Here is a 26,377-nt window from a genome sequence, read left to right as displayed (position 1 = left end):
TCATGGTTCAACTAAAAAGACAGATCAACGAGTGAACGTTGACTAAATTGCATAGCCTCTTCCACAGTCTCTTTGATGTTTGTTCCTGAGACATGGTTTTTTTGTTTGTTTTTTTTAAGTAACTTGCACGTTGCAAATGATAGTCCACATTATCACCTTGAAGGTAGAGCTAGGTATGCGACTAGTGGTTTTGCCACGTTATGCTCGTTTTTCATTTCTACTCAGTAGATCTTGTTTCCCCATTGTTGGACAAGGGGGTGCTGATAGGTTAAGTCGAGGCGTTTAATTATATCAAAATGTTGCCCTACTAATAATCATTTCATAACATACTGGACCAAATTCTATTTTGCTATCCTAGATTGTACTGTGATAACGTTAAAGGCCCCATTCTGCATCTTTAAACGCAGAGCCTGGGTGTTTTTCTCAGCACAAAGAAAGCCTGTAAAGGATGTTTGTGATACCTTGTTAACAGCTGTAGCGGACAGTGTCACTTCATATGCTCCAGTGGGCGGGTAGCCAGGTGCCTAACATTAGAGCAATTTGGCAGTCTAGTTGGTTCTGCATGGTGACGGAACAGCCCAAGGGAAGAGACACAAGGATGGAAACGGCACTCGCGTGTGTCTCATTGCTTCGATCCTTGTGTCTCTTCACTTCCGCTGTTCCATCACCATGCATTCTAGACAGGCACAGGCTGGTTCAGCATCAAAGATAAAGAAAAATAAAACGTTCTAGGAGGCCTACTAATGTGACCTCTTGGATAAGTGTGAACGCAGTTAACGAAGTGGCTTTTAAAAGCTGGAATTTAGTTAACTACGTAGCATAGCCCGAACATATTTCACGAGAGCATGCGAGTTAGATTACAGACTGACGTGCTAGAGAAGGTTTCAGCAAAGCTGGCCCCCAAATGCCTCAATGGTGACCAGAAGCATGAATTCGTTGCAGCTTCTCAGGCCAACCTGCAGCACTTTTAGACAGAGGATGGACAAAGTTTTTCTTCTTTGCTCACACCAAAAAGCAGCCGAAGTCTAGAGAAGCCGGCTCCGATCGAAACAAGGTTGCTTGCCTATAATGCATTTATTAGGACAAAGCTCGAATATGCGGCGGTAATTTGGGACCCTCATAACAAAAAAGACAAAAAAAAAAAAGGAGTGGGTACAGAGAAAAACTATTCGCTTTGTGTTCAGCAAATGAAGCAACACAGTATCCCTCTATTAGTGACTCATAGAAGAGTTAACAGGTTAATTTTCTTGCAACAATTTTTTACAGGTAAGGAAACTACAGATTCACGTAATTGCATAAAGCAGCCTGCATTGTGAAGAATCAGACATCAGACATAACCACAATAACCCTTTAGTCCCAATTTTTGTGCGCACAGAAGCATTTACAGTTTTTTCCCCCAAGAACCATTGCAGATTGGAATTCCTTGCCGGTAAAAATAAATGAATTGAATAATTTTGCAAAGCAGCTCGAAGATTATCTAGTGTAATTTTTTTCTAGTTTGTATTCAGATTGTGAATCATTCACCGTGGTTTTCTCAGTTTTTTTGTTTGCTTTTTTTCGTGTTTTTTGGGGGCAGTGTGTCTCATGCATCAAGCTGACAGCTAGTTTTTGTGTATTGTGCTACTCCTGCATAGGTCGAAATGGCTTGCAGTATTTGTAAATAAAAAGCAAAGACCAGTCTACCAAAAGAAATTCTAAACGCAAAGATCACTTGCAATGTGGTGGTATCCATGCTTTGAGGCAGGAATGGGTTAGTGCTGGTGGATTATCCGGGAGAGGGTACCACAGAATTGGGCAAGGCAGGAGTCAGAAATTAGCTGGAGTCTAATTCACTCAGACACGTGAAAGCACCGATTGGTGCAGTTTGGCATGGTTTTACTTTGTGGTTTAGCATTTAGAGACTGGCATAGTGTATACCTTCCCGAATGAAAATTTGTTGGCTTTAAGGAAAGACGAGTTATCTGTCTCACCCCTCAGTGAGAGTTTTTTTTTACAGTGGCATACGATTAGAGGTACAGGGTTGTCACCCCCCCTTCTTTTGTTCTGTAGACTTTCTCGTAGTAAGTACTATAGGCCTATCATTTCACACGTTTAATGCATGAGAGTGCACATAATGTTCTGTAATGCATTCCTTGTCAACTAACCTGGGCCACAATATGGTGCACTGGTTTGTTTAGTATATTTCGTTGACTCTGTTCTGGTATTGTGATTTTTTTTTTTTATCTTTTTTTTTGTAAACATGGGACACTGCAGGTGAACGTGGAGCAGGTGATGGACACCATGCGCAAGAACAGCTGCACGGCTGTGCAAATCCTGCGTGCTGCGCTGCCCAAGATAGCCAGCATCGACTGGAGCTCCCACCTTAAGGATGTCCAGGTGCGGGCCTGCATCCGCTCGCACTTTTTGCCTGTGCAGTGTGCGCGCATGCAAAGCCTCTGGCAACAATGTTGTGTGAATGGTAGGCTTGCGCATGCACTAGGCACGCAGAAACAGTAGCTGCTAACGTTGGCATTGCTGGGCGGACAACTCTCCACTGATAGTTTAACCACTCGACGTCTGGGAAAACAGCTTGACAAGTCTGAAAGCAGTCTCCTCTGCACCTGGCATGGGCAAGACAGTGGCATTGCGAAAATTTCAAAGGGTTAATGCTCATTATTGAGGAGAAAAGAAACCTGTTCCAAATGACGCGCTGCACATGTAACTCCTGGCTTGGCCAACCGTACCGTGAAATAATTAACATAGAGGAAAACTTGGAAAGGCCGACAAAGTGAAGCAAGAACTGCATGCAAGGACACGCATAAAGAGCTCCAGAAAACACTAGTCATAGACACACCCAATAAAGCTACTGTATTTATTTTCATAAAGAACCCACGCCCCACTTTTGCCACTGAAGTAAAAAAAAAAAAAAAAAAAGAATTAGCCATTGGCGTGTCCCTCGGTTTTGTCGCATTCCGTAGCGCAGACCTTGGCAGTTCGGCAAGATGCTGCACAGCGATAACATCCTGCAGTGTTTGAGGGTGACTAGCAGGGTTAACTTGGCAGAGTAAAATGGTGCTGCATGCTCTTGACAGAAGTGCTAGCGGTGGCTTGTTCAGCCCGTTCGGTTGCACAAGGCTGGTTTTCAGTGCACTCGCTTTATCACGCTGCAATTAGGGCAGGCGCTCTCCATTGCAACAAAATCATTCAAACATGCGATGGCAACAAACACCTTTTGAAACTAATGGTGCGAGAAACCGGCGTCATAACTGTGAGGTTGAGTGCAGGCTTTTGTTGATGATTGATGGGTAGATAAGTGGACAGGGGACCACTGTCAACTCCCGCAGAAAAAAAAGTCACCGGTTTTCCTGTATGCGCTGAACCGTCCCAACAAACTGGTATCAATTTTTCTTTAAAAAGGTGGATTCGTTACACAAGTACATACAGTACACACACAAAGGACCAAGCCCACCTGTCACATGAAGCAAGCACGGCACGTTTGTGTAAGTGCCCTCTGCTGGGCAGCTAGTGAATGAGAGAATGTGGGAGACCATTTTAACCTACGCTGCAGAGGCCTTTACACCTGGTACATCAGTGGTAGAACACTGGTACTGTTGTCAAATGCATTACTTTACAGGACTTTCATTGCGCACCAGATGTGTTGGAACAAAAGGCACTCACACCATCAAGTGTACATGAGGTCGTTAACTTTAATGTCGAGCTTGGGCAAACCGACACTGTGGTCCATCCACACTGAGTGCATTAAGTAAGAATCCAGTTTACTTGAACATCACACAATTGGGTGCATTAAGTAAGGATCCAGTCTACTTGAACATCACACAATTCAAATTTTTAGCTCTGTGCCCAACACAACCAAAGGTTATAACTAAGCCACAGCAGTCATTGTCTCCCAGGCTATGCTAACTGCCATCTTCAGCAAAAGGAGGAGAAGGCCAGCGTCCTCAATTGCTGATAAAGCTCGATTCAGCATGCTTATATTGTGGGTGCATGTTACCAGCTGTGTCACTGTAAAGCTGAAAACCTACCGAAGTGCTCTGTCATTGCAGCATGTTCTAGAGCAAGTGGACATCGAAAAAGCTCTACTATGCACCCAATTTACAGCCTTATTTCTCCTTCAGTTGACGATTTCGCCAAAAGTGTCATGGCTGCATGCCAGTAGTAGTGGTGGTTCTTATCACATTCAAAAAAAGACACCAAAAAAACGATCCTGTGGCGTGCAAGGTTTTCACAGCTTGATATGGAGCATTCTTTTTTAGTAGGATACACGTTTAAAGAAAACAGAAGTTGCTGACTATGGGCAGTGGTCCATGGCATGTGTATTACTTCACTGAACAGTAAACTGGATCAGTTTTTAAACATTTTACTATACAAAACAAGCAAGAAGTCCTTAAGCTTTTAATTTGGTCTGATGGTTAGTTTTTTATTTAGGTAACTAGTAAAAAGCCTCAACAGCGGACTAGTTTGTCACGAAGGAATTGTCTTATGGTTACTGTTGTTAAGTTGTATCCCACTCTAGTGCTGCATGTCACACTAACTTTGGAACCCAGCCTTTGCTGACAGTGTTTCCACTTTGTCCTTTGCAGGACGAGGTCGCCAGAGCTGTCATGAAGTGAGGCACCAGCAGTACCTTGCAGAGGGCGTGCAGCCCTCGTTTATTGTTTATACATTTATATATATATATATATTTGTTATTGCGTGACACCAAAGTGACGACGACAATGCTAATCTGTACACTGCTAGACAATAAAACATCTGGAATGTACGGCCCCCGTGGAGACGTGCACATGATCAAAACAGCAGGTGTGGTGCCCCACCCCACTCAGACCCGGACGTGCGTGTCGGCCATGTCGATGCTGATCTTGAAGTAGACGTACGGGTAGTACTCCTGCTGCCCGAGGTTCAGGCCAGGAATGTCCTGCACACCAAATGGTCACATCAAACGCTACAACATTGGCCAACATTACCACTGTTTTGTTTGTCCTCTGCATTGGTCTAGCAACTATGCACCAAAAAAAGCCACACAAGCTACAACTCTCACTCAGCTGGCTGCCAAGATTTGACACAATGTGCTTACAGCTCCACCAGAAATCAACTAGCCCAGTGCACAGTTACAATGTAGTACACAAGATGTGGAAAAATAGCTACAGCAGGAATGCAGTAAAACATTCTCTATACGTTTCTTTTTTGAACTGCGGGAGGGAGGTGTATGATCCCAACTGCCAGATTTTGAAAACTAACTGTTTAATAAGGTACAAAAACTTCATGAAAACGTTGATTAGAATTCCTTGCCACGAGGTATGAATAGCTCCGTTTCTTAGTTCTGGCAGAATTCAGTTCACACTTGCATTGTACTTAGTGGGGAGAAAATTTGCCGCACATTCGGTCCCACTGACTGCAAATGAGGTCGCTTCTTCGTTGTTTGCAGATGCTTTACCCCCTTACAGAAGTGCATTGCAGAGAAGCCACTGAGGTGGCTGACTAGGAACACATTAACGAGAAAAACTAACCCTATGGGAGATTTCTACTGCCCGCGAGATTAAGCACATGAACGGGGAACATATTAACAATGTTGTACTGTATAGAGGTCCAGGAATGCAGGAAGGAAATGAAACGGGTGGCAGTGGTGACAGCCATGTACAGTCGTGCCTCATTATTATACACACATTTTTGTTCATTACTCAAATTGTCCATAAAGCAAGTTATACATAATGAATTGTGGAAAAAATATTTAGAAAAAAAGTCTACAATTATGGTCATCTTTCGTACGTAGCGAAAAAAATATATATCCAGGAAAAAAAAACTGTTAGGGTCAGCTTTTATGCAAAGTGAAGTAGAAGTCAAACAACTTTGGGAGCTGTAAGCACCTCACCCTGGTCACAATTAAGCTTGAAATAATGTGGTGCAACTTGACACTTCTACTCTTCTATGGTACCTTTGGTGGCATCCCATAGATAAATGGTAACTTATACAATTACAGTACAACCTCGTTAATTCGAAGTCATCGGGACCGCGAGAAATCTTCGAATTAACCGAACACACCAAGAAATAAGACTTAGGCAAAAAAATTCGCTGCAGGAACGTGTTACCTTTATTCGGCATATTTTGAATTACTACTGAAAGTAATCAGAGATGCTGGTTTGCCGCGTCCTACGGTAGTTTGCGGCTCCTAAGGTCATGCTCTCGAGTTGGTCAAATAGACGAAACATCTCTGAACTCCCACCGTGGCACTCAACAAAACTGCGGATAACGTTCAGCGACCCGATAACTTCACCAAGAGTAGGTGCTCGGGGAGGCTTGTCGGTGTCATCGTTGCTATCGTCGCTGTCATCGCGCATGTTCGTACCAGCAGTGATCTCACTCTCCAAGTCAGAGTAGCCAGTCTGCTCTTCGCTCTCAATGTTGATATACTCGGCGAAGCCAACTGCGTTGGACTCATCCTCTGCGCAGAGCGCATTGATACGGTCGCAATACTCTGCTCCTTCTTTGTCAAGAGTAGTAGTTTGCGCACATGTTTGTGCCGAACAGCACAGTAATCCTGTCCTTGGCCTGTTTCCTACCCTTGATGGCGGTGTTCTTCGTCAAGGTTGTAAACGTCGTCTGCACCGTACTCGCTAAGCAGCGGCGCCAATGTGTGGTTTCTCCAATCCTCGACAACGCTCTCGTTAGTGCTGCCGCTCTCACCAGACGGTGAGAAAGGTTAAATTATTGCGTTCTTTAAAACGGCAAAACCATCCATTGCTGCACTTAAATTCCTCGTGCCCAAGTTGTAGAGCTAGGTCGTTGGCCTTCTCCCGCAGTAGCGCTCCATTGACAGGAAGGTGGGCAGCGTTTGCTTTCTGCAGCCACCGAAGCAGAGCAGCTTCCACATCTTGATACGTGGGAGCCCGCACTCGTGACCACTTCGAAGAATAGGTCTTGCCGTAAGCCTCTAGTATTTTTGACTTGTTGCTCAATATTGAGGACAACGTCGAGAGGGGCACGCCATGCCTTTTGGCCAACTCGGTCTTCGAACAAGCGCTCTTGCCTGCTTCCTGGATCAAGCAGAACTTCTGCTGCAGCGTTAAAGTCTTGTACTTTGGCATTTCTGCACTGCTACGGTCACAAAGCTAGCACTTCTGCACAGTCCTGCCCAAAAAAACGGCACAGTAGCCGACCCCTAACCACAGCGCACAACACAAAGAAATGGCGCAGGCGAGACCGGCGCGGCGGTGGTGGTGGCGTACTTGCAGCGTCAGAGGCATGGGGGAAGAGTGGGCGAAGCACACCAAGGGATGGAGTGGGGGCGAGGTCACGTGATAAAAACCGGTATGCCCGCCGTGTTGCAGTGAAGCACGTCTTCTCCTCTGCAGGCGCGTGTTTCAGCGGTGCGCGAGGCGCACTGTGGACCGATTTTTGTGCAGAGAGTGCTCCGGCTGGGGCGCTTCGCCTATAAATCATCACCATTACTATGTGGCTTTGCCTCGCGGCTCCGTAGGGCCGTCATTTCGCCGGGTTTGCGGCGAAACATGGATCAGGCATTGCCGCATAGCAGTCCAAATTTTCGAATTAACCGGGCTGGCGCAGGCCGCCTGTTCGAATTATCCGGCCAAATTTACATTGGAAAATATGGGACCGCAGAAAACCTTCGAATTATCCGGGATTTCGAATTAACCGAGTTCGAATTATCGAGGTATTACTGTATTAGCACACCACGAACTGCTGCTGCATATAATTAGGTCAACCAAAAACTGTAGAATGCGGTTTTCTATGTGGTGCAAGCGGCAAAGAGTTTTTCCACAGTCATATGCAATATAGAAGAAAGAGAGGTGCAGAGAAGGGTCATCGCTGTCATTTGCACTTTTTTTGAGTGCACATACGTGAGCAGTCACAGCCAGAATAAGTGTGAAGCATGTTTCAGCAGTACGATGCTCCCCTTGTAGCACACCGATGAAATAGATAGGAAGATTCACCAGGTTTCTGTGCAACTGATTATATAGCACTTGCTCTGTGCAATAACAGTGCAAAGTGCTAGTGTTATATTTTTCACCACAGGAGTCCGGGAAAAAACAAAGCAGCCAAACACTGCATAAAAAAGCTGCACACTTTGTCTTTCGCTTTGCATTTCATGTAAGAGTAACACGGTTCTCTAGAACTCCCAAGCCTCTGTGATTCTCGTGATCACTCTGCCTGAGCAGAATGGCGTTAACCCTTCTGTCCCGTGATAGCTGTCGGCGGAAGGGAGGCGACATTTCATGTGGAGTGGAGCGGGCAAAGTTGCAGCAAGCATGGCTTCTGAGCCATTTTCTCGGCAGCTCCCATAACTACTTATCTCCTACCACAATGTAGAAAATGCATGCCTCAATCTACAGGTGACAAGTCAAGTGGACAACAGAGACCCAGGCCACACAACTACATCTACGCAGCACAGTATAGCTTTGCTTTAAGCACCGTTAATTATTCACGCTAGCGTCATCGGCCACACAACTGTACCAACAGCTGCAACACAATCCATGCTTCCTTTTTAAGTGTGTGTGGCAAACAAGGGTGGGCACAACACATTGGAAGCTGCCGAATATGGCTTGACTCCACCATAACGAGGCGCTGTGCGGGAATGCTGCTAAAAGTGCAATATATAACACAGCCGGGTTGGTATTGCGTGGGTTTCTGTGGGTGCCAGAGCAGAATTAGCTCACAAAATCATTGCGAGGAAAGCAACCTCAAACTTCTTACCACCTATTTCCTGCCATTTTTGTCATATGCTAGCAGTCGCTTCTATGAAGAAATACATAGCAAGCTAAGCCGGGTGAACGTACTGCTGGTTGGATATGTCTGTTTCGCTGCCTGCTTAGATCAACTAGAAAGTCGTAATTTCAAAAACGCTCAGAAGGTTCACCCATCTATTCGCGAATATTTCAGATAGTGAAAAATACTGTGCGAATTTAATGGTGAATACTATTTGAAATATTGAATACTGATACACTCCTACAATAAACACTTTAGTGCACTGCGCTGCAGATGTGGCATACTGTCGTGCCGACATGCTCCGTCCAAATACTACTTGGAGCAAAAGGCAGCCACTCACATCAACGGGGCCCTGGGCTATGCTGGTGTCCAGGTGGCTGTACAGCTGGTTCAACACCTCACGCAGCCGCTTGGCTGTCTTCTTCTGAGGCTGCAGCAGCATGCCCTGGAAGTTCACTGGCAGACCGTACCTGCCACAACACAAGAGGGGACTCTCGTAAGAGCACTCAATCGAAAGTGCTGCAATGGTTACTCAGCATCTTCCAAAGCACACTTCGGTCAGCACAAAAGTCCACAGAAAGGCGCGGTGCTTTCTACTGAGCATCGTCACATGCAAACAAACGTTTGAGTAACAAGAGGCAGGCACTGCTGGCAGCCAAACTAACCACGCTGTTCCAGATTTTCTAGCTTTGCAATACGTTTTTGACAAGCTTTCCTGTTTTCTTTCTCAAGTGGATTTCTTAAACCTATCATAAAGACAGGTCGAAAATTGGACGCAAACAGCAGTCCTAGGTAGAGCTGGTTACCCTCCAAAGCTTCAGCACCAAATTACACCAGCTCTGATCTAACGCAGGCCTGCACATGCAACTTGGAACTCCATACTTTTGCCGCAGCAGCAGCACCAATAGCTGCATGCACCTTCTAATTACACCCATGCACCTTGGCCTCACGTTTAAGACACCCATTTGCCTGAGGCTTCAATTCATTCTTCACCGCTCTTCAAGGCAGCCACCTGTACAACACAGCAGGCTTGTCACTGCACAAGATGATGCTAGTTTAATCTTAACAAAGCCTACTGCTGGCTTGACTGCATTGTGGACCAGTGCAAAAAAGGTGCGAAGCAAAAAGGCAAAGAGCATCAGTGTGCAGGGCTACAAACAGTTTCTAAACACTCGGACCTGCTCTTTCACTGCAATCCCAGAATGTGTGTCCCCATGTTCCAGGAAATATGAAGTTCGGTGGCAAGGATATGTGTATACCTTGAGCGGAATGTTACTTTTTCTTTTCTTTTTTTGGAAGCTACCACTGTACTCACTGACACTCACAGACTGCTTCCTACTTCTTGCACTGCAGCTCAAATGCTATCCACGCGAAATTCATTGGCAGTGTTTTCTGAGCCCCCCCTCTCCCGCATTCCTCTGCAAGCTACTGCGAAACGGCTGCACTAAATTTGCACACTGCCATGTGACTCCATTCCATCTCCCACCATTTATTTCACCCTTAGAAGCATGAGGGAATAATTACATAAGGAGGAGCTACAAGTGGCTTAAATAAAACAAGTACAACAGAGGCCTAAAGGGGAGATCAAGGAAAACATAAATGATACAGCAGCAAAACAAAATGAAATGAATGCATGCTAGTATGCACAATTCAAAGGCAATGAACACAGTAAAGCAGACATCACCATGTCTATATGTCCTGGAAGTTACTGCTTAGTTTGACACGAAATGATTTGAGACAGATACATGAAGCCATTATATTTGGTGGGGTTATTCAAGGTGGTTATTAGTATGTTGGGGAAAAAAAGAGCTTATGTCAACCTCTTGCTCAATAAAAGGCTCACAGACTAGACCGCATTACATTTGTTGCCTCATGGGCAAAATCACGCTTTTTTGTGCCATTACTTTCATGCTCCTGCACAGGCCATGATGGCGGCTCGATTCCCGCACACATGTGGCAACAACGTGGCATGGAACTCACCTCAGCACGGACTCAACAAAGAGCCTCAGGGCCTTGACGTGTACCCAGGCTGTGAAGGCTTCACTGAAGTTCACCTTCAGCCAGCGCACCAACAGCCCCTGCACAGGTGGACAAGGAACCACACGCAAACACCACCTCAGGCACCTCACATAAACCACCTATTATGGAACCAATTGCTGAATTCAGTACTCGTTTCTTTTAAAGGGGTTAAGACACCAAGCTGTGAGGCTATCAAAGGCATGTGACGGGCTTCCTCTCTACGTAAGGTCTCCTAAAAGTCTCCTAATGCAGACAGCAGAGCAGCTAGCATGTTTTTCAATAGCACAACATTATGGCTCACTCAAAACTGGTGAACTATTTTCAGCTCAAGTTACCAAGTCACTAGCACTAACGTTTGACAGTGATGCTGGCAACAATAATATTAAACATGAGAATGAGAATGTGGGTGCTAATAAAAGAAAAGTGCATGAGCAAAGCTCAAATCCGCAAACCTCTATAATTTTTAATGGAACTGCAGAAGATTAGAGGCCCTAATTATAGCCACGGCCGAGATGACGGGGGAAGGGGTCAAATTTAAAAAGAAGGCAACTTGCATATTGCTTCTTCTTGTCGCTCTCCAGCTTGGCAATCTCGTTCTTGCCAGCCAGCAGCGCGTTCTCGTCGTACACGAAGTCACGCACCACAAACCTGCACACAGGAAGTGCATAATCAGATCCCCTGCTCCACCTAGCTATAGCAGGGCTCTCCAATAGATCGGGTGTCAACTGATGATTGTCAGACCAAAACAAACTCGCATGTCACAGAATAAAACACAGCAGTACCAACACAGCCATTTGCCAATGTGTCCGCTATGCTATTTTTGTGGTCAGACAAACCAAGCACCTTCTGTGCTCACAGCTAACCATACCACAACCACCCACCCCTGCACTCCCTCGTCACTTCTCTACTCCTTCATGCTTGCTAGTGGAACTAAAGTGCCCTCAATGAACTAAAGACAATAACATCTCTTCCCTCTTCCTCCTATTCTGGCGGTCCTTTCCTCAGCTGCTATTTGGTTCTGACGATTGTGATAGCTAAGCCGGGACTAGTTAGCAGGTACTCCCAATGTTTGCCCTTAGGTTTGTTATGTTTTCGGCCTTCCCTGTCCCTGAAATGAGACCATAGCAGGGTGCATTCAAAAATAATTTACTCCAATAACTGCCTCGACCCATCACACTGCACTGACTTATCGAAGCTTTTGCACCGCTTCGACTGCAGTGTACAGGGTGAACTGGCATGCACGAGACACACCTTTTTGTACAATCTTTTTAATTTTATTCCTGCCAAGGGGAAGTGGAAAGACACTCTATGGATGTGCATATTAGCTTTTAGTTTTGTTAAATGTGTGGTCTGGGTTTTACACGAAACGTTAGTGGTGTAAGGCCTCCGTACTGTGTTGTTCTATCAAAGGCAATTTGCTCATCTGAATTAGATTTCTTTTTTTGCGCCGAAAAATTGGCCGAGAGTTTAGAAGTGACAATAGCTGAGGTATGCCAAAGGCTAATGTTGAAAGGATCTAACTGACATCAGTCATTTATGTTTGTGTGCAAAATGGCAAATATGCTGACTATTAGACAGCTGCGATGAAAACAAGATTTAGCATGATCTGTATTGCTTGATTACAATAACTATAAAGTTAGGATCTGGAATGGCACAATCTTAAAGAGGATACAAGGCATGGAAGAAAAAAAATGTATGATGCAACGTTTTGCGGACACCTTAAAAAGCATGCACAACTGTTAAAACAAGAGCGTGTAGTATGCATAGCCATTAAAGTTATAACTACGTCGAACACTGAAAATTGTGCCAGCTGCTGGGCATGTCCTTGTGTTACTATAATAGCTTTTACCCTGACAGTTCAGCTAAAAATGTTCCAACCAGCCAACAATGCGTGCATTTCCAGCAGCAGTGACGATGGCCTTGAACCTAATATGCAGACTGTGTTCAACGAAGTTCACTGTTTGTATTCATAAATAACATGCACACAGCTATGACGTATCATGAGATAGATGCCAATGCTGTCACTAAGACACAGTGACAGCTGACTCTGGCAATATCTCTGCCTGAACAAATGCATTCAACAATGTGTGAAACATCAAACTAGACATGTACTCCAAGCAGAATGAATGAAGGGCAAATGAAGACCAACCCTTTACTCTCGATATCGTGAGTAAAGGAGCCCAAACGCAACAAAATAAATACATGAAGTAATATGCACATGGCCCAAGCTAGACCCATACAATGAGCTGCATGAACAGCGGAGAAAGTGAAATGCAACATTCAAGTCCAGCTTGTGAACGAGTCCAGCAACAAACAAATGGATGCACCAGGCAAAACATCAAACGTGAAAACTAGACTTGCATAACAAGTAGCTTGAAAAGCGGGGCACAGGTCAAGTGCAAGATTCAAGTCAAGCCTGCAAACGAGTCCAGCTAGAAGCGAGTATGATATGCAATACTCGTGACAGCAAAAGCAGACCTGCACAGCAAGCAGCGTGAGTGGCAGGGCATGACCAACATGTAGCGCAACATTAGAGTCGAGCCCATGAAAGAATCCAACTACAACCAAATTAATACAGTACACAATGCACACAACATCAAAGCTATAGCTGCAGAGCCTGCAGCATGGACAACACAGCTGAGACGATGCAAAGCGCAAATTTCGTAGAATGGGAGTGAGCATATAAACACAACCATGCTGAACATCGCTTACTGCAAGGAAAGACTGCAGTTGGTTACACTTCTCACCAAATCTTACAAAAGATACTTCTGAATACTAAGAATGGCCGCAACAAATGTGATGAAGTGCATTATCGAGGTCTGACCCGACCATACTGTGCAGCCAAATTTCTCAGCAAGCCATGCTGTTTTTTGTTCCGCCAGAGAGAAAAATGAAAAGCTTTTCCCTTAGCCCCTCAGTTGCAACTATAAGCACAACACGGTAAAACAGGTGCATCATCAGTGTTGTGCCGGCAGGGCACAACACCATCAATGCTGCCAACATTGTTAAAGCACTTTCTACCAAAACTGTGCTGCACACATGCATGCGCACATACGCACGCACACACACACACGCGCACACACACACACACACGCGCGCACACACACACACACACACAAACGCTTTCTATATCCGGGAATAGTGCCTGCAGAAAAAGAGTGCGCTAACATGCGCTAGGCCGATAGGCGGTGCTGCCCTCCAGTGGTGTGCTATGAGGAGAGGGGAAAAGCCAGAAAGTTCAAAGGAAGCCATTACTTTTGGTAGATTCAAAGGCCTCAAATGGGACCAACGAGTGGCGCCATCTGACCTCCCGGTTGTAAAGAGCTAAAGCAGACAACGCATCATGAATCGGCACCAATGCAGCAAAAGACACACAACACCAGGAAGCTGGCGTTGCCCACAATCCCTGCCAGTGTGGAAACAACCCGATACACCACCTTGGCGTAGCTGCTGAACACTGTGAGACCACCATTACAAAAGCTTAGCAGCTCAACATTGCCCCAGTCAAGACAGACTTCCCTAGGCATTTGAGCATCTGCCAACTTGTGGAAATGCAATGGCTTCCAGCTTGCTTTGCATTTGCCACAGAGCCAAATGTCACAGGTCATCGAAAGAGTAAAACGATTGACTGAGATCTCGACCAAAGTGAAGGACTCACTTGTTCTCTCGGCAGTGGAGTTTGAACTCATCCACCACCTTTTGGAAAAGGGTGACTGTGAACAGGCCGTGGTCGCTGTCCTCGTAGACAAGCCTGCACACAAGTTAGCACGCACTGAACTTTGTTATGCGATCCAGTGAACTGCAGCTCTGCCAGCAAAAACAAAATTAAAGCGGTAAATACAGAGCAACCTTTTTCAACGAAGAAGCAAGCTCTGAAATGTGTGAACCACAATGACAAGGCAGACTCACCTAACAAAAACTGTCTTGGAAGCTAAAGCAGTATATCTCTAATTCTACAAGGATCGTTTCTGGCTGGAGGGTAAAAAAACAACTGAACACAGCAAGCTCCAAGTTTGTCCACAAGAAGAAACACAGGCCTGTTTAAAGAGGCACATACACTAGAATACAACTTCTTACTTTCATTTTGTAATGGAATGATGCAATGTGTGCGATGAAAACAACATTTAATTCCCAAACAAGGCATTGTGATCCTATCTGCAAGCTTATTTTACACGGCAGTTTTAGTTTTTCAACTTATCAAAGACCGGTTCCCAGCATTACATCAGGAGTGGCATGACTGGCACTGACTACACACTCTTGTAGAAAGGAGCCACCACAAGTGCCTTTGTCTCGTGTATGTCAAAGCTGCCCTTTTGGTCAGCACACCAACTAGTGTCAATAGTGTCAACGCTTGATCAAAAAACCCATACCAAGCTTACGCAAAGAAGCCTATGCCATGCTTGTGGTAAAAACCTACGAAACACCGGCATTGTGTCTAAAAACTGACATCAAACATGAATATCTGGAATAAAACTAGCTGAATATAGCGCTTAAAGTTTGACTTAACTTCATGAAAAGTTTAGTCTTCCATATAGAAAAATTCCTTAATTTCAGCGAGGATTTGAACTTGCTACCCCCATGCCTCCAGCCAAGCATTCTTCTGACTAGGCCTCAAAGAAACCCTTGCACGGCCATGATACAAGCAAGTTCGTATGCATGATGGGTGGCCTTTCATGTAAAGTGGTATCTGGTAGGTGTATGCTAATGAGTATGTGTCTAATTAAAAAAGTTCAAATTAAACGCATAACACAGTGCATGCTGGCATCTCTCTGCCTGATGTGGTACAGTGGCACTGCTATATGGGCACCACAGAGGCTCCCTTGTGATCTCATACACCACTGCCAGAGGAGATGGCACCTGGGCAGAGAACTGCTTTGTGGCTCCAGCGTTCGCGGCTCAAAGACAGCTTTTGCAACATAAACAACATGTCTTCATCAATTTCTCTGTGCAGAAGCATCTCAGAAGAGCACAAGACGCTATGTCGCGTCGTAACCTATAATAAGGATAAGTGTCCCCTTAATTTTCTTGTGCACCTCATAAAGCTTCTAGAGTAGTTCCAAAGAACACTATTCCACTCGACTGCATTAGATGCAACAGTTTCGGAAACTACTGAATTTTGAAACAAGACAAACCTATTCTTGCATGTTGACATTTATTTTTCACATTAGTCTGTGATGAATGATTGATTGAACATGAAGCACTCTAAAAAAAATTCAACAAAAAGCGAAAGATATTAACGTGAGAGAACACTGTACAATTCCGACATAAAAAATGGCAAACCCATCAAATACCTGTGTTACACAAGCCCGAGACAGCACCTTTCAAGATAATTTGACCTCTATTTCACTCGGTGGAAAGAACGAGCTGCTTTCCCAAAAGGCATGGTAGAAGTGGACATTACAAATAACTTCAACTTCACACGCAACATGCCAAATAACTCCCTTGACAGTGGAGACTTCCGTGGGGATGCATAACAGCCAGCATGGAAAATGTGGCTGTGTATTTTTCCTGGCTTTAAATTTGATGGCCCCTGCCACCTTGTGCAAAGTACATAAACACCTCAGGTGGAGCTACACAGATTACGAGTAGTGTATGTGACAGTTTCTGTCCAACCACTCTTGTGCCAGAGCACCTATATAACTAGACACATGTGCACTCCCTGCATTCAATGCAGGGTGCCTATATCCTTTTGAAGACAGACGTGTGATCTTCCTCGAAACGGGCACAGCACATGTGAGAGGGGAGTCACTCACTGGGAAGACGACGGCACCACCATGTCAGAGAGCTTTTCGTACTTGGAGTGCCAGTCCTTGTAATTCATCCTGGACACACCACAGGCATAAAACAGTCACCGTATCAGCAGCTATATCAGGTGAATGGACAGCTCAAAATAGCACTCACACCATGCAGAAATACCTCGGGAATGAAAACTGGTCGATTCAGCACACGCCGACATTCAGGCAGAACAAAGTAACAACAGAGGAAGGTAGAAACTTGATGGTAGAATCACTGACTATAAGCTGAAACTATCAGGGTGAAAATGACACACCAAAAAAGAGAAAAGACAGTCTAGTACACAACCACAATATGCAACTTCTGAACAACCCTCTGAAGATCTCGCAGTGCTGAGACCTCAAGAGGTGAAGCAACAATTACACTAGATTTATTGCTCTCCAACAGAAGCGAGAGTTACAAGAGTTGAAGGCTGTTCATGATGAATAAGTGGGCACAAACACGGCACACACCACAAGCAGTCGCCACTCCTAGCTTGTGGTGTGTACTATGAGACATTCTTGATGTCCCAAGCTATGCACAAAGCACTCTGGCCAAGGAATTTTGTGTCGTGGTTCTACAGTAATAAATGCTATGTACCGGAGAGAAGAGGGTGAAGTACATATGGCAGCACAGAACAACAATATTTAAAAGTGGAAAGCTGTTCCCTAACCTCCCAGCTCTCACATCAAAACAGACATGGATTGAGTTGGCTTCGCACTCACTTGGGCACCACGACCAACAGCGTGATGAGGTACTCGGAGTTGAGCACAAAGTGCTCCTTCCGCACCAGGTCCGCAAGGCTGCGCACCAGCAAGCTGCCCCTGCATGACAAGGGTCACAATTGGGCTCCATTTCAAACCGGCCAGCCAGAAAGGCCCTCGCAATTAAATACGCCGCTCCCACAGCAGATGGCATCTGGGTGAAATGCTGCTTTGTGGCCTCAGCATTCTTTGTTCGAAGGAGGCTTTTGCAATATAAACTCAAGTACATTATAAAACTCTGGTTACTCAAGTAGTATATTATAAAAAAATGCAAAGAATTTTGTCTAAAATACCAATATCGTGCAAAAGCGGTGTCGCACAGGTCTGCTATGAGACTCACACCTACAACGGCATAATGCGAGACCTGCCATTGTCTTGGCAGTGCGTTGCTATGCAGACGTTATGCAGTTGCCATGCTTAGCAGCACATTGGTGTGCAGCAGTCTCTATGCATCTGTTGACCGACCACAGCTGCACCAGAAGCAAGACAAGGTTTTGCTCGTGGCAGTAGTCTCTGGATCCACCTTACAGGAAAGAGCAGAGACTGTATCCGTCCAATACTTGTATAAAGTAGCGAAGAATACCTTATATAAACGTGTAATAAAGATGTTTGTGAAAGCTGCACAAGGGTGAACCTTTAGAGAACAGGGCTTCCGCTTAAAATCTGGCTGGATGTGTTTCGATTGCCTCCCCCAAGTGTCTATGAGCCAACAGTGGGCACTCACGTGGACTTGCGCTCGATGGACTGCAGCTGCGTCTTGAGGTTGTTGTAGGCGGCTGACTTGCTCTTGAGATCTGCATCAATTTGGCCCACTTGCTGCAAGAAGCAAACAGGGGCGGTCGCTCATAAGCTTCCCACTAGTGCCACAGCTGGACAAACCAAAACTAGTCACTCAATTTCTCAATTTGCACGAAGTAGAACAATACAAAAAAAAAAAAAGGAATATCCTGTGTGCCAGCCACAGCAGGGACCTAAAGAGACAGGCATGGGACAAAACTATGTTGCAGAGCAACAACTGAGACGACAAAAATTCCTGACCAACGTAATAAACAGACCAAGGGGAAAAGAAAAAGGATGCCCGAGCACATATACTACTTTTGCACATTTTTATGAGGGGTGTGAGAATATTCAAAATATTGAATAGGAATCGAATATGCTTGTTACTTGATTCGTATTCCAAAAACTGATATTTGGAATACTCGAAAATTCGAAAATTACCAAATACACCGAAAATGCTCGAATTCACCGCAGTTTCACTGCACTGCGCGCTTCACTGCGATGCCCAGCCTCGTTGACTCGCAGTGACGAGAAGGCGTTCTCTACAAAATGTGGCGGAGCAGTTTTGTGAAGAAAGAGCTTCCTGTTCTGTGATGCAGGGCCACCCCTCTTATGAAGAGGCCCTTCCCTACAGTGAGCGCAAGGCAAAGCGCATGACGAAACCAGGAAAAAACGTCATTCTTACTTCGGTTTCATCTCAAATACAGACAACTGTTGTGCAGGTGTTGATCAGATAAAATTACTGTGATGCAAATAATTTTGACATTTCTTTGCAGGCCCACTCAATGGACATTTTTGCTGGTCCCCTGAAAGCTGAATTAGCGAGAGTTAACCGTATTCAACAGAGATATGACAGCTGTACCCGGTTTCATGCAGGTCCTTCCTGTGCAGAAATCCAGTTTACAAAATTCTGTAAAAAGTTATAGTACTCGATTTTTCAATAGAATGCACAGTTCTGTGCAACTGAAGTTTAATTTTATTCGCAAATAGTACATGTGAATTCTGAAATAAATAAGATAAATGATGTTTACTATTTCTCGAATTACAACTTCTTTTCAGTAGTCTTTCAAGGCTAGTTAAGTGGGAAAAAAAAGGAAATAAATGTCATAGTAATGCCAATCCAGTATTAACTCTAATCCAAGAAAAATGAGAACATACAGACAATGTGGAACAAAGGAAACAATGTCACAGTATAATTTCAAGTATCGGGGGAAAGTGGAATACGTAAAATCTAGTCTTCCTCATGTAGCACTACTAGTAGATATAAAGTGTTTACTGAAACAACCTATGTTCAAGTCTGTATCAATCAACAGGTCACGGCCACACCAGGACACAGGCCTCTGCCAGTGATCTGCGATAAATGTCTTGTGCTTGCCATGGGAAATGGTTATGCAAAAGAAAAAAAGGGGGGCGAGGCCTCTGTACCTTGCTGATGATGTCGGTGATGTTCTTCAGAGACTGCTTGATGGGGTACTTGGCCATGTCCCACTGGAAGCGCGTCAGGTATGCTTCCATCTCCACTGCAAAAACATCAGACACAGTGTCATCGTACGGGCCAATATATATAGCATGAGGCAGCAAAAATGTCAATGAAAACCAGCTAGTCTTCCACGTCTTCAAAGAACTTGCACAATACATACAGCGAAATTTCATTAACCGAACTAAAAGGGGTCAAGAAAAAAACAAAGCCCAAATTATATGAATGCCGAATCAACAAATGTACCCCCAAAAACTGTCTGGATAGTATAGTTAATTCAATTGATGAAAACCTGCATATTCCATAGATACTAGCAATGTAATGAACATATTCTTTCTAACTTGAGTCCACCATAGCAACAATAGAGTCACCATTATTACAACATCACTTGAATCTTGTGAATAACATATAGATAATCAAATCCCAAATCTTCTTCAGTTACAGAGAATGTTTCTAGTCTTTGCTAGTTCCTAGCATGAAAAAAATATACATAAAGGCTTTCCTGCTTGTTCTGCCCTATGCTAGACTGAGACAGTAAGTACGAATAGCAGTGTATTGAAGCATGGCTTCAATTTGCATGAGTGCCACTCACTGCCATTGGCCAAGAGGTTGTCGGCCAGCTTGTCCCTCTGGTCGTCGAGCACATCACCCAGGTAGCTGGCGACTTTCCTCGTCACCCTGCAAAAAGCAGCTCGGGCTCACCATGCATGCCGGGGAAGCTGTGTGGCTGAAATCTTGTTCCTTCCTTGCTCTCTCCTTTTCCCTACAATGCCAGATCTACTGTGATAGGGAAAAGTTAGAGTGTGTAGCCTTTTCCCATAGTCAGGCTGTTTCTTGCTTTGTTTTTTATCATTACAGGCTGAAAGCACAATCCTTTAACTACCACCCCCAATTTTCGCACTAGATGCAAAGACTGCAACTGTACAACACAGCAAAATTGGGGCACCAGACACCATGCTGAGAAGAAGAACCAAGCAAATCCCACAGTGACACAATGCAGAGTCAGAGAGAAAAACATCAACAGGGGCATATAAATGTTGCAACCACATCAGCACAGTCTCTGCATTATAAACAAAACACAGCAGCTCTCTGTAATGTTTGGCAAGTAAAACAAGGCTAATGTAACGTGGGATAGATAAGTGAGGACAGTACATGAAGGTGGACAGTGTCCTGCTTTTACTTGGGACATAAGGGAAAGAAATGGGCTTTGCCAATCACTTATGCTCAAGAATATTTCTTTGCGAGAAACAAATGCAAACATTTCCTCAGAATTCTGTTCCTTAGAAACGTTTGCACATAAAGCTATTCAATGTGTGACAACTCAGTGCTGCACCTGATTCTGCATCATTCAACTATGTTTAAACCAAAAGCTCTCAATTAGGTCGTGCAACTATCACAGATTTCCCCAGACCTGCAATAGGTGGCCCCACATGAGGCTCCCGATTCATTTAAACTACCTCCGGTCCTTTTAGCCCCATGGACATTGCATAGCGCGTGAAAATTGTGTTTCATTTTCGATAGAACATAGCCACCATGGCCAAGACCAAACTCACAAACGTAGGTTCAACAGCCAAATGCCAAAGCCACTGAGCCACCACAGCAGAGGAAAAGAAAAAAAGGCAGACCCCATTTGCAAAATTCTGGCTCAATGCCAGATGGTGCAAGGTTCAGCATCAGTAACCTGCGATAGGAGGGTCAAAAGCTCACCCTTCAACGTAGATGTCGAGCTTGCCCAGGTCATCTGAGAGGCCCACCAACTGATCCAATGTGCCCACCTGCCAAACAGAGCATTATGAATGCACTTGAAGACCAATGTCCAAATGGGCTCGGAGCATTTTCAACGCTCAGCCAGAGCACCCACACACATGTACCCAGGACAAAAAAATAAAATCCTGCAATGATGTTTGAGCTCGGAGCACTTTTAGCGCTCAGCTTGCGCACCTGCACACGCATGTACCCAGGACAAAAAAAAGAAATCCTGCAATAATGTTTGAGCTTTGCTCTTAAAATCAATGAGAAGGACTGTGTGACGAACCACTACTATAATGTGCCAAGCAAGCACTCCCTGAAATGCTGCCAACATTTGCAAAAAAGGAGAATGATGGCCACTTCGAACAAACAACAGAAATGCACAAGCAGTAAATAATGGGGCGGATACTTTAAAAACTACGAAAATTTAGCTCATCATGGTTGCTGCTTCAAAAATTCAAGGTAAGCATTGTAAAACCACTCCAACTGTTTCACTGTAGGGGAGCCCAGCTTTCAAGTCCCACTCATGAACTCTCTTGCAACACTTTTCTGCTGTCAGGCTGAATACTTTCCAAGCTCCCAAATCTGTTAGAACTTAACCTCTGGGGCAGGTACCCACTGGCTTCTTCGAAAGGATATATGCCATCCACAGCCTGGTGCTCTGCTTTCCAGGGTGGATGTCTCGGGAAAGGAGTCTACGTCTTCAAATCATATCATGGAGTTTGAACAGGTGCTTAGGAAAAAAGAACCATGATAGACTTTAGCGCACGATGCAGATTTCAGTACCACGAGGACAGATTTTCCACTGTGAGAGGGCTGAGGATTGCCGAAGATCCTTTTTCGGACATTTCCCACCAAAAGTGCCTAGCACCACGTTGGGGAAATATTCTACCCAATATAAAAACTGCTGGGTATACAGTGGCACTTTGGATCGAACTCAGCACCTCTGGAATGTGGGATGGACACTCTACCACAAGGCCACTAATTTTCTAGTGCATCAACCAAAAGAAATGTAATATTGTTACATATATCCCGTATCAATATCATAGCTTGGTATGTTGCGATATCACAGGTTGATGAAAACCTAATTTCGGTTTCAAGGTTTTTGCTTTTGGTATTTAAAAAAATGGCTTTTTGTACTGGAAAGAGGAGACTCTATAGAATAGAATGTAATTATAAACTCAAAATGCTCAAAAATCCCTGAAGTTGTCTGTTAAATGCTACTGCGTTAAAAAGCAATCTTAGCACTCAAGAAGTAATAAGCCTCTTATTCGAAGCAAACTGCAAGAAATTCCTAGAGCCAAGGAATGGTTTTCAAGTATGGCTTGCTGACTGTTCCTCTCCAGTATTCCTCAGGAGCCGTTAAATGACGTGCGACAGTATATATTGGGAAAACTTATTAACCACTGCCGGTTGGTGCATTATCTCCTCATAGCATTTTTAATGAAATACTACATATTCGAGATATCGACCACTGGCTGCCCTGGTTTGCCATCTAGACGGTTGTCATCTCCACACTACTTCTTGCCTGTCATCTCGCAATGGCTCACAAATGCACACACTGCATGCTCAACAGCGTGACGGTCAAGCACAAAGCTTAAAGGGACACTAAAGAGAGAAAGGAAGTGGGTTTGCATCGATAGATAGCCAGTTCCTGATTACAAAAAGACCACTCTTACTGAAAACAGAGCTGTTATAAGGTAGTAAAGAAGAATAACAGAAATACAGGTATCGCCACCACAGCCAAATGGCCGAGGCTCGCAACTACAAATCACGTGACGCGCTAGGGATCCCAAAGGCTGACAAATGCGAATTACGTTGTATGTTTGAATGCGATAGTATGTTTTTTCTCAAACATGACAACACGCTTTTATCATACGTAAACGACGGCGAAAATACAACGTAAACGTTGCAAGGCAAATACAAAACTATACTTGGAGGCGCCACAGGCGCCCACTTCACTTTTGGTTATGTTTCGACTCGGGCATTTCGTGCGCACTTGGATAGTTTGGTTGAACCTGCAGCGCCTGAATTACGAGCTTGGAGCAGCAGATGTGCCTTGATGGTTCCCATTTGAGCATTCGGAGACACGAGCGAGCGAAATCCGCTACCGCCGACACACTCCTTCATTCACACTTCTGCGCCAACATATCGCCGCCGTTGCCGCTTCGACTGCGACCTGACCGCTTGACTGCAGCTGCGTACGCCACGAAAAGCATGCATATGCTAAGTACCGAAGGAAAAACGCATTATCATTCAATTGTTCACTAAATCATGGCACATCTGACCAACATATACTGCGTCAACAAGACCTTCAACGTGCTATTTGCAGGCGTCGTTAACAAAAGGGGCATACGCGCCGCTCATACCAAGGAGAGCGTCGATATATTGCGCTCGGGTAAAAAGTAAAAACTAAAATAACGAAGCACCAGAAATACATTACAAAAGGTTAAAAAAAATCGATTTGTAAAAAAAAAAAAATTGTTAAAAGCTGTAAGATTCGAACTCGCTACTGCTTGCTCCGTAACGTACGGCGCTAACCGCTTGGCTACGCCGCGCCACACGAACCTTGGAAATAGTTCTAGTTTTCATGTCATGGCCCCATTTACAATAAAGTGTATCTGCTGCCGGTCTAAAAATTACAATTTCTTGATCATCGGCGCATGCTGCCTGCTCTCACGTCTTGCAACTAATGTTCTGGATGCCTATGCGCACTATATTGTGCACTAGATCCATTTTAACATGTGGAATTTCACAGCGCTGGCAAATGTAATGGCGCCGGCACTTCGGTCATGTTCTGCTACCGTGGACGTAATTTTCGCTGAACACGGAGCTGTAGCACAAACCTTGAAGGAAAAAAGTGCGACGAAGCTTCAAAACTGACAAGCGCAACAGCGAGGACACTATTTTGCTGGTAACTAAATCTTATTTGTATGTAAACATGTCAGGAAGCGTTGCGATGACCGGGGGCTCGGTTTGTTGCAAGAAGGAGCGCAAAAGCTTGTGCAACATGTAAAGTATTGTGCATTACAAGCGCTCTATGTTTTTTTTTCTTCCTTTGTGGGCCCATCGCTCGGTAAATTACTCTCTTCATCGTTTTATTTATTTCGGCTGAGGCCGTCATTGCGAGTACGCTGTTGCCATGTTGGCCCTTGAGGGATGCGACGCCGCGGGCCGCGCCGGCTCGCTAGCTATCACGGAGTCTCCGCTTACGTCATAGTGTGCGTCACTCAACTCCAACTACGTAGTTGGAGGCCACAGTTTGAATTCGACCGGCGGGAACAAGAAAAAACCTCAACTTCTTATCGCAATATCTCAGCAATTATTCGATTTTTTGCTGCCGGATATGCGGCAACAGTGTCACCAAATGTAGTTTATTAGATTTTCATACCATCTTTGGCTGTCTTTAGTGTCCCTTTAAGCTCGCTTGACGTTCAAATGGACACACTTCACACCACACTCACTCATAATTTTTTTGTACGGCATGACAGGCAAGGCTTTTCTGTAAAGCCTGACGTAAAGCCTGACGAAGTAGCAAATAAATAATAATCCAGCTCTGCCATTGCTCTTTTTGAACAGCCATGGCAGAAACGAGTAGAAGGAAACACTTTTATTGAGCCCAGCACTCATAAACGCAGCGGCATGCATTCGGTTTCGGTGCTTATCTAGCCTCCCTTCCTCGCCTCCAGATGCAATAGCCACTATCCTACTAAGTGATACTAGTGGTAAGCGGGAAAAGTTTTCTATAGGCAAGTACTGTTAATAAGCAGCTGTTTTATGGTTCCCTCTTAAAGGATACTGAGAAAGTGTCATTCATGGCCTGAGAGTACGGGAAATACTCTCCACGCCATATGCTGTCCTAGTTGGTTCACTCTCACGGCTTGGATCCGCAGTCACTACCAACCCTAAGTAAATGTATTCACTTACTACTTCCAATGCTTAGTTGCGTGTTGTAAACTTTTGTTCCTTTCCAACTGCAGGCTGTCAATCGTAACTTTAGTTTTCTGCATAATTTTCACACCACGCCATTCTGCTTTGTCTGTCTAGATCCTGGCTCATGCTTGGCAGCTTATCCCCTGTGTTCTTCAGCAAAGCAATGTCATCAGCCAATCGTAGTATGCATCCTAAACTCAGCGCATGCTGAATGTGGTAACGTTTGTATCTTCAATGAGTAGGCTGCAATGGACTTGTTTGCAATTTGGCAACATAGAAGCTCGCTGGACTGTATGTGCAAAGGAAGGCAAACACCGGTGGAACGATTAATCTCTCGGTGACTGGTAGAGCATCCACGTTCACAACCCTAAGAACGGTCGCCACGCAGTCGCTCTACCTCAGTACAGTACGCTCAAAACAGCTAAAAGCGCCTATTTACACTAGCACTTGGACCGAACCAGACCAATAGAAACATTAGGGGAGCAGGCTCTTACCTTAAGATCAGGCAGGTGGAACTTGTAATTCGTGGACAAGTTGTTCTGCTTGGAGGTGACGCTGCAGAGTTTCTCCCACGTCTGCTGGCAAGTCTTCTCACCGGGGGCCGAGATGAGCCAGAACTCACTCATGGTGCCCAACGCAGCGACGCCTTCAAGGGCTGTCTCCTGAACACAACAGCAACGGACAAAGCCTCAGCAAATGGTATGCACACGTCGGGCGACCAGCGAATGTGCCAAACATGCGCCGGCGCGCACTCCCTAAACTAGTGCATCAATCGCTTAAAACGCGCCCTTAGCGTTCTGACTCCGCGTAGAATCACCGCGGCCCAAATCGGAACTGCACGCTCGTCTTTCGTACTCATTAGAAGCAGCAATGAGCGAAAATAACGGTAGTTTCGCCTGGGAGGTGTGCCGCATCGCAGGTCAACGTTCTGCGCCATTCATTTTCGCCTCAAGCACAAGCCCTGGCGCTGTTCCCGCGTAACCCGCAGTCATCCCGTGAAACTATGATTGGCAGCTTGGCGTGGAGAGTGGTTAAAGCTGTATTTACCCAATGTAAAGGGTTTCTTCACGGCGGGACAGCCGCCGTTGAACCGCTGGGTGAAGCGCTGTCAGAGATCCCGTGACTCCTCGCAGAAAGGGGGCCCGAAATCAAACAGAACAGTGTGGCC

At 45.0% G+C, this 26,377-nt stretch overlaps 2 protein-coding genes across 2 annotated transcripts in view; one reads left to right on the top strand and one right to left on the bottom strand.

Annotated features, from left to right (window-relative positions):
- The window catches only part of LOC146181488 (S-methyl-5'-thioadenosine phosphorylase-like), a 14,286-nt gene extending 9,523 nt beyond the window's left edge, over nucleotides 1-4,763 (top strand). The window contains exons 8-9 of the mRNA XM_084576554.1: nucleotides 2,254-2,376; nucleotides 4,581-4,763. Coding sequence (XP_084432680.1) covers nucleotides 2,254-2,376; nucleotides 4,581-4,610 — 153 coding nt within the window. The 3' untranslated portion in view covers nucleotides 4,611-4,763. The remainder of the gene's footprint in view (nucleotides 1-2,253; nucleotides 2,377-4,580) is intronic.
- LOC146181487 (V-type proton ATPase subunit C-like) lies at nucleotides 4,621-26,377 on the bottom strand. Its single transcript, XM_084576553.1, has 13 exons — nucleotides 26,257-26,377; nucleotides 25,704-25,871; nucleotides 21,235-21,302; nucleotides 20,120-20,205; nucleotides 19,476-19,570; nucleotides 17,998-18,089; nucleotides 17,235-17,333; nucleotides 16,491-16,559; nucleotides 14,396-14,488; nucleotides 11,292-11,385; nucleotides 10,699-10,796; nucleotides 9,059-9,188; nucleotides 4,621-4,912 (listed from the first exon to the last, which is right to left on the bottom strand). Exons 2-13 carry the CDS (start codon nucleotides 25,833-25,835, stop codon nucleotides 4,817-4,819), a joined length of 1,152 nt encoding a protein of 383 aa, XP_084432679.1. The 5' UTR covers nucleotides 25,836-25,871; nucleotides 26,257-26,377; the 3' UTR covers nucleotides 4,621-4,816.

Source organism: Amblyomma maculatum, chromosome 8 (assembly GCF_055883805.1).
Source record: "Amblyomma maculatum isolate TAMU_Amacu chromosome 8, ASM5588380v1, whole genome shotgun sequence".
In the NCBI taxonomy this organism is placed as follows: Eukaryota; Metazoa; Arthropoda; class Arachnida; order Ixodida; family Ixodidae; genus Amblyomma; species Amblyomma maculatum.
This window is presented reverse-complemented; position numbering and strand designations above follow the sequence as displayed.

What these genes read in the sequence shown, in the direction of transcription:
- LOC146181487 (XM_084576553.1), bottom strand. Translation starts at nt 25,835, where the DNA reads ATGAGTGAGTTCTGGCTCATCTCGGCCCCCGGTGAGAAGACTTGCCAG. An exon ending in TCCACCTGCCTGATCTTAAG is followed by an intron (nt 21,303 to 25,703) that starts GTAAGAGCCTGC and finishes TCTGTTTGGCAG; the next exon opens with GTGGGCACATTGGATCAGTT. An exon ending in GTGGTGCCGTCGTCTTCCCA is followed by an intron (nt 14,489 to 16,490) that starts GTGAGTGACTCC and finishes ACTTGTGTGCAG; the next exon opens with GCTTGTCTACGAGGACAGCG.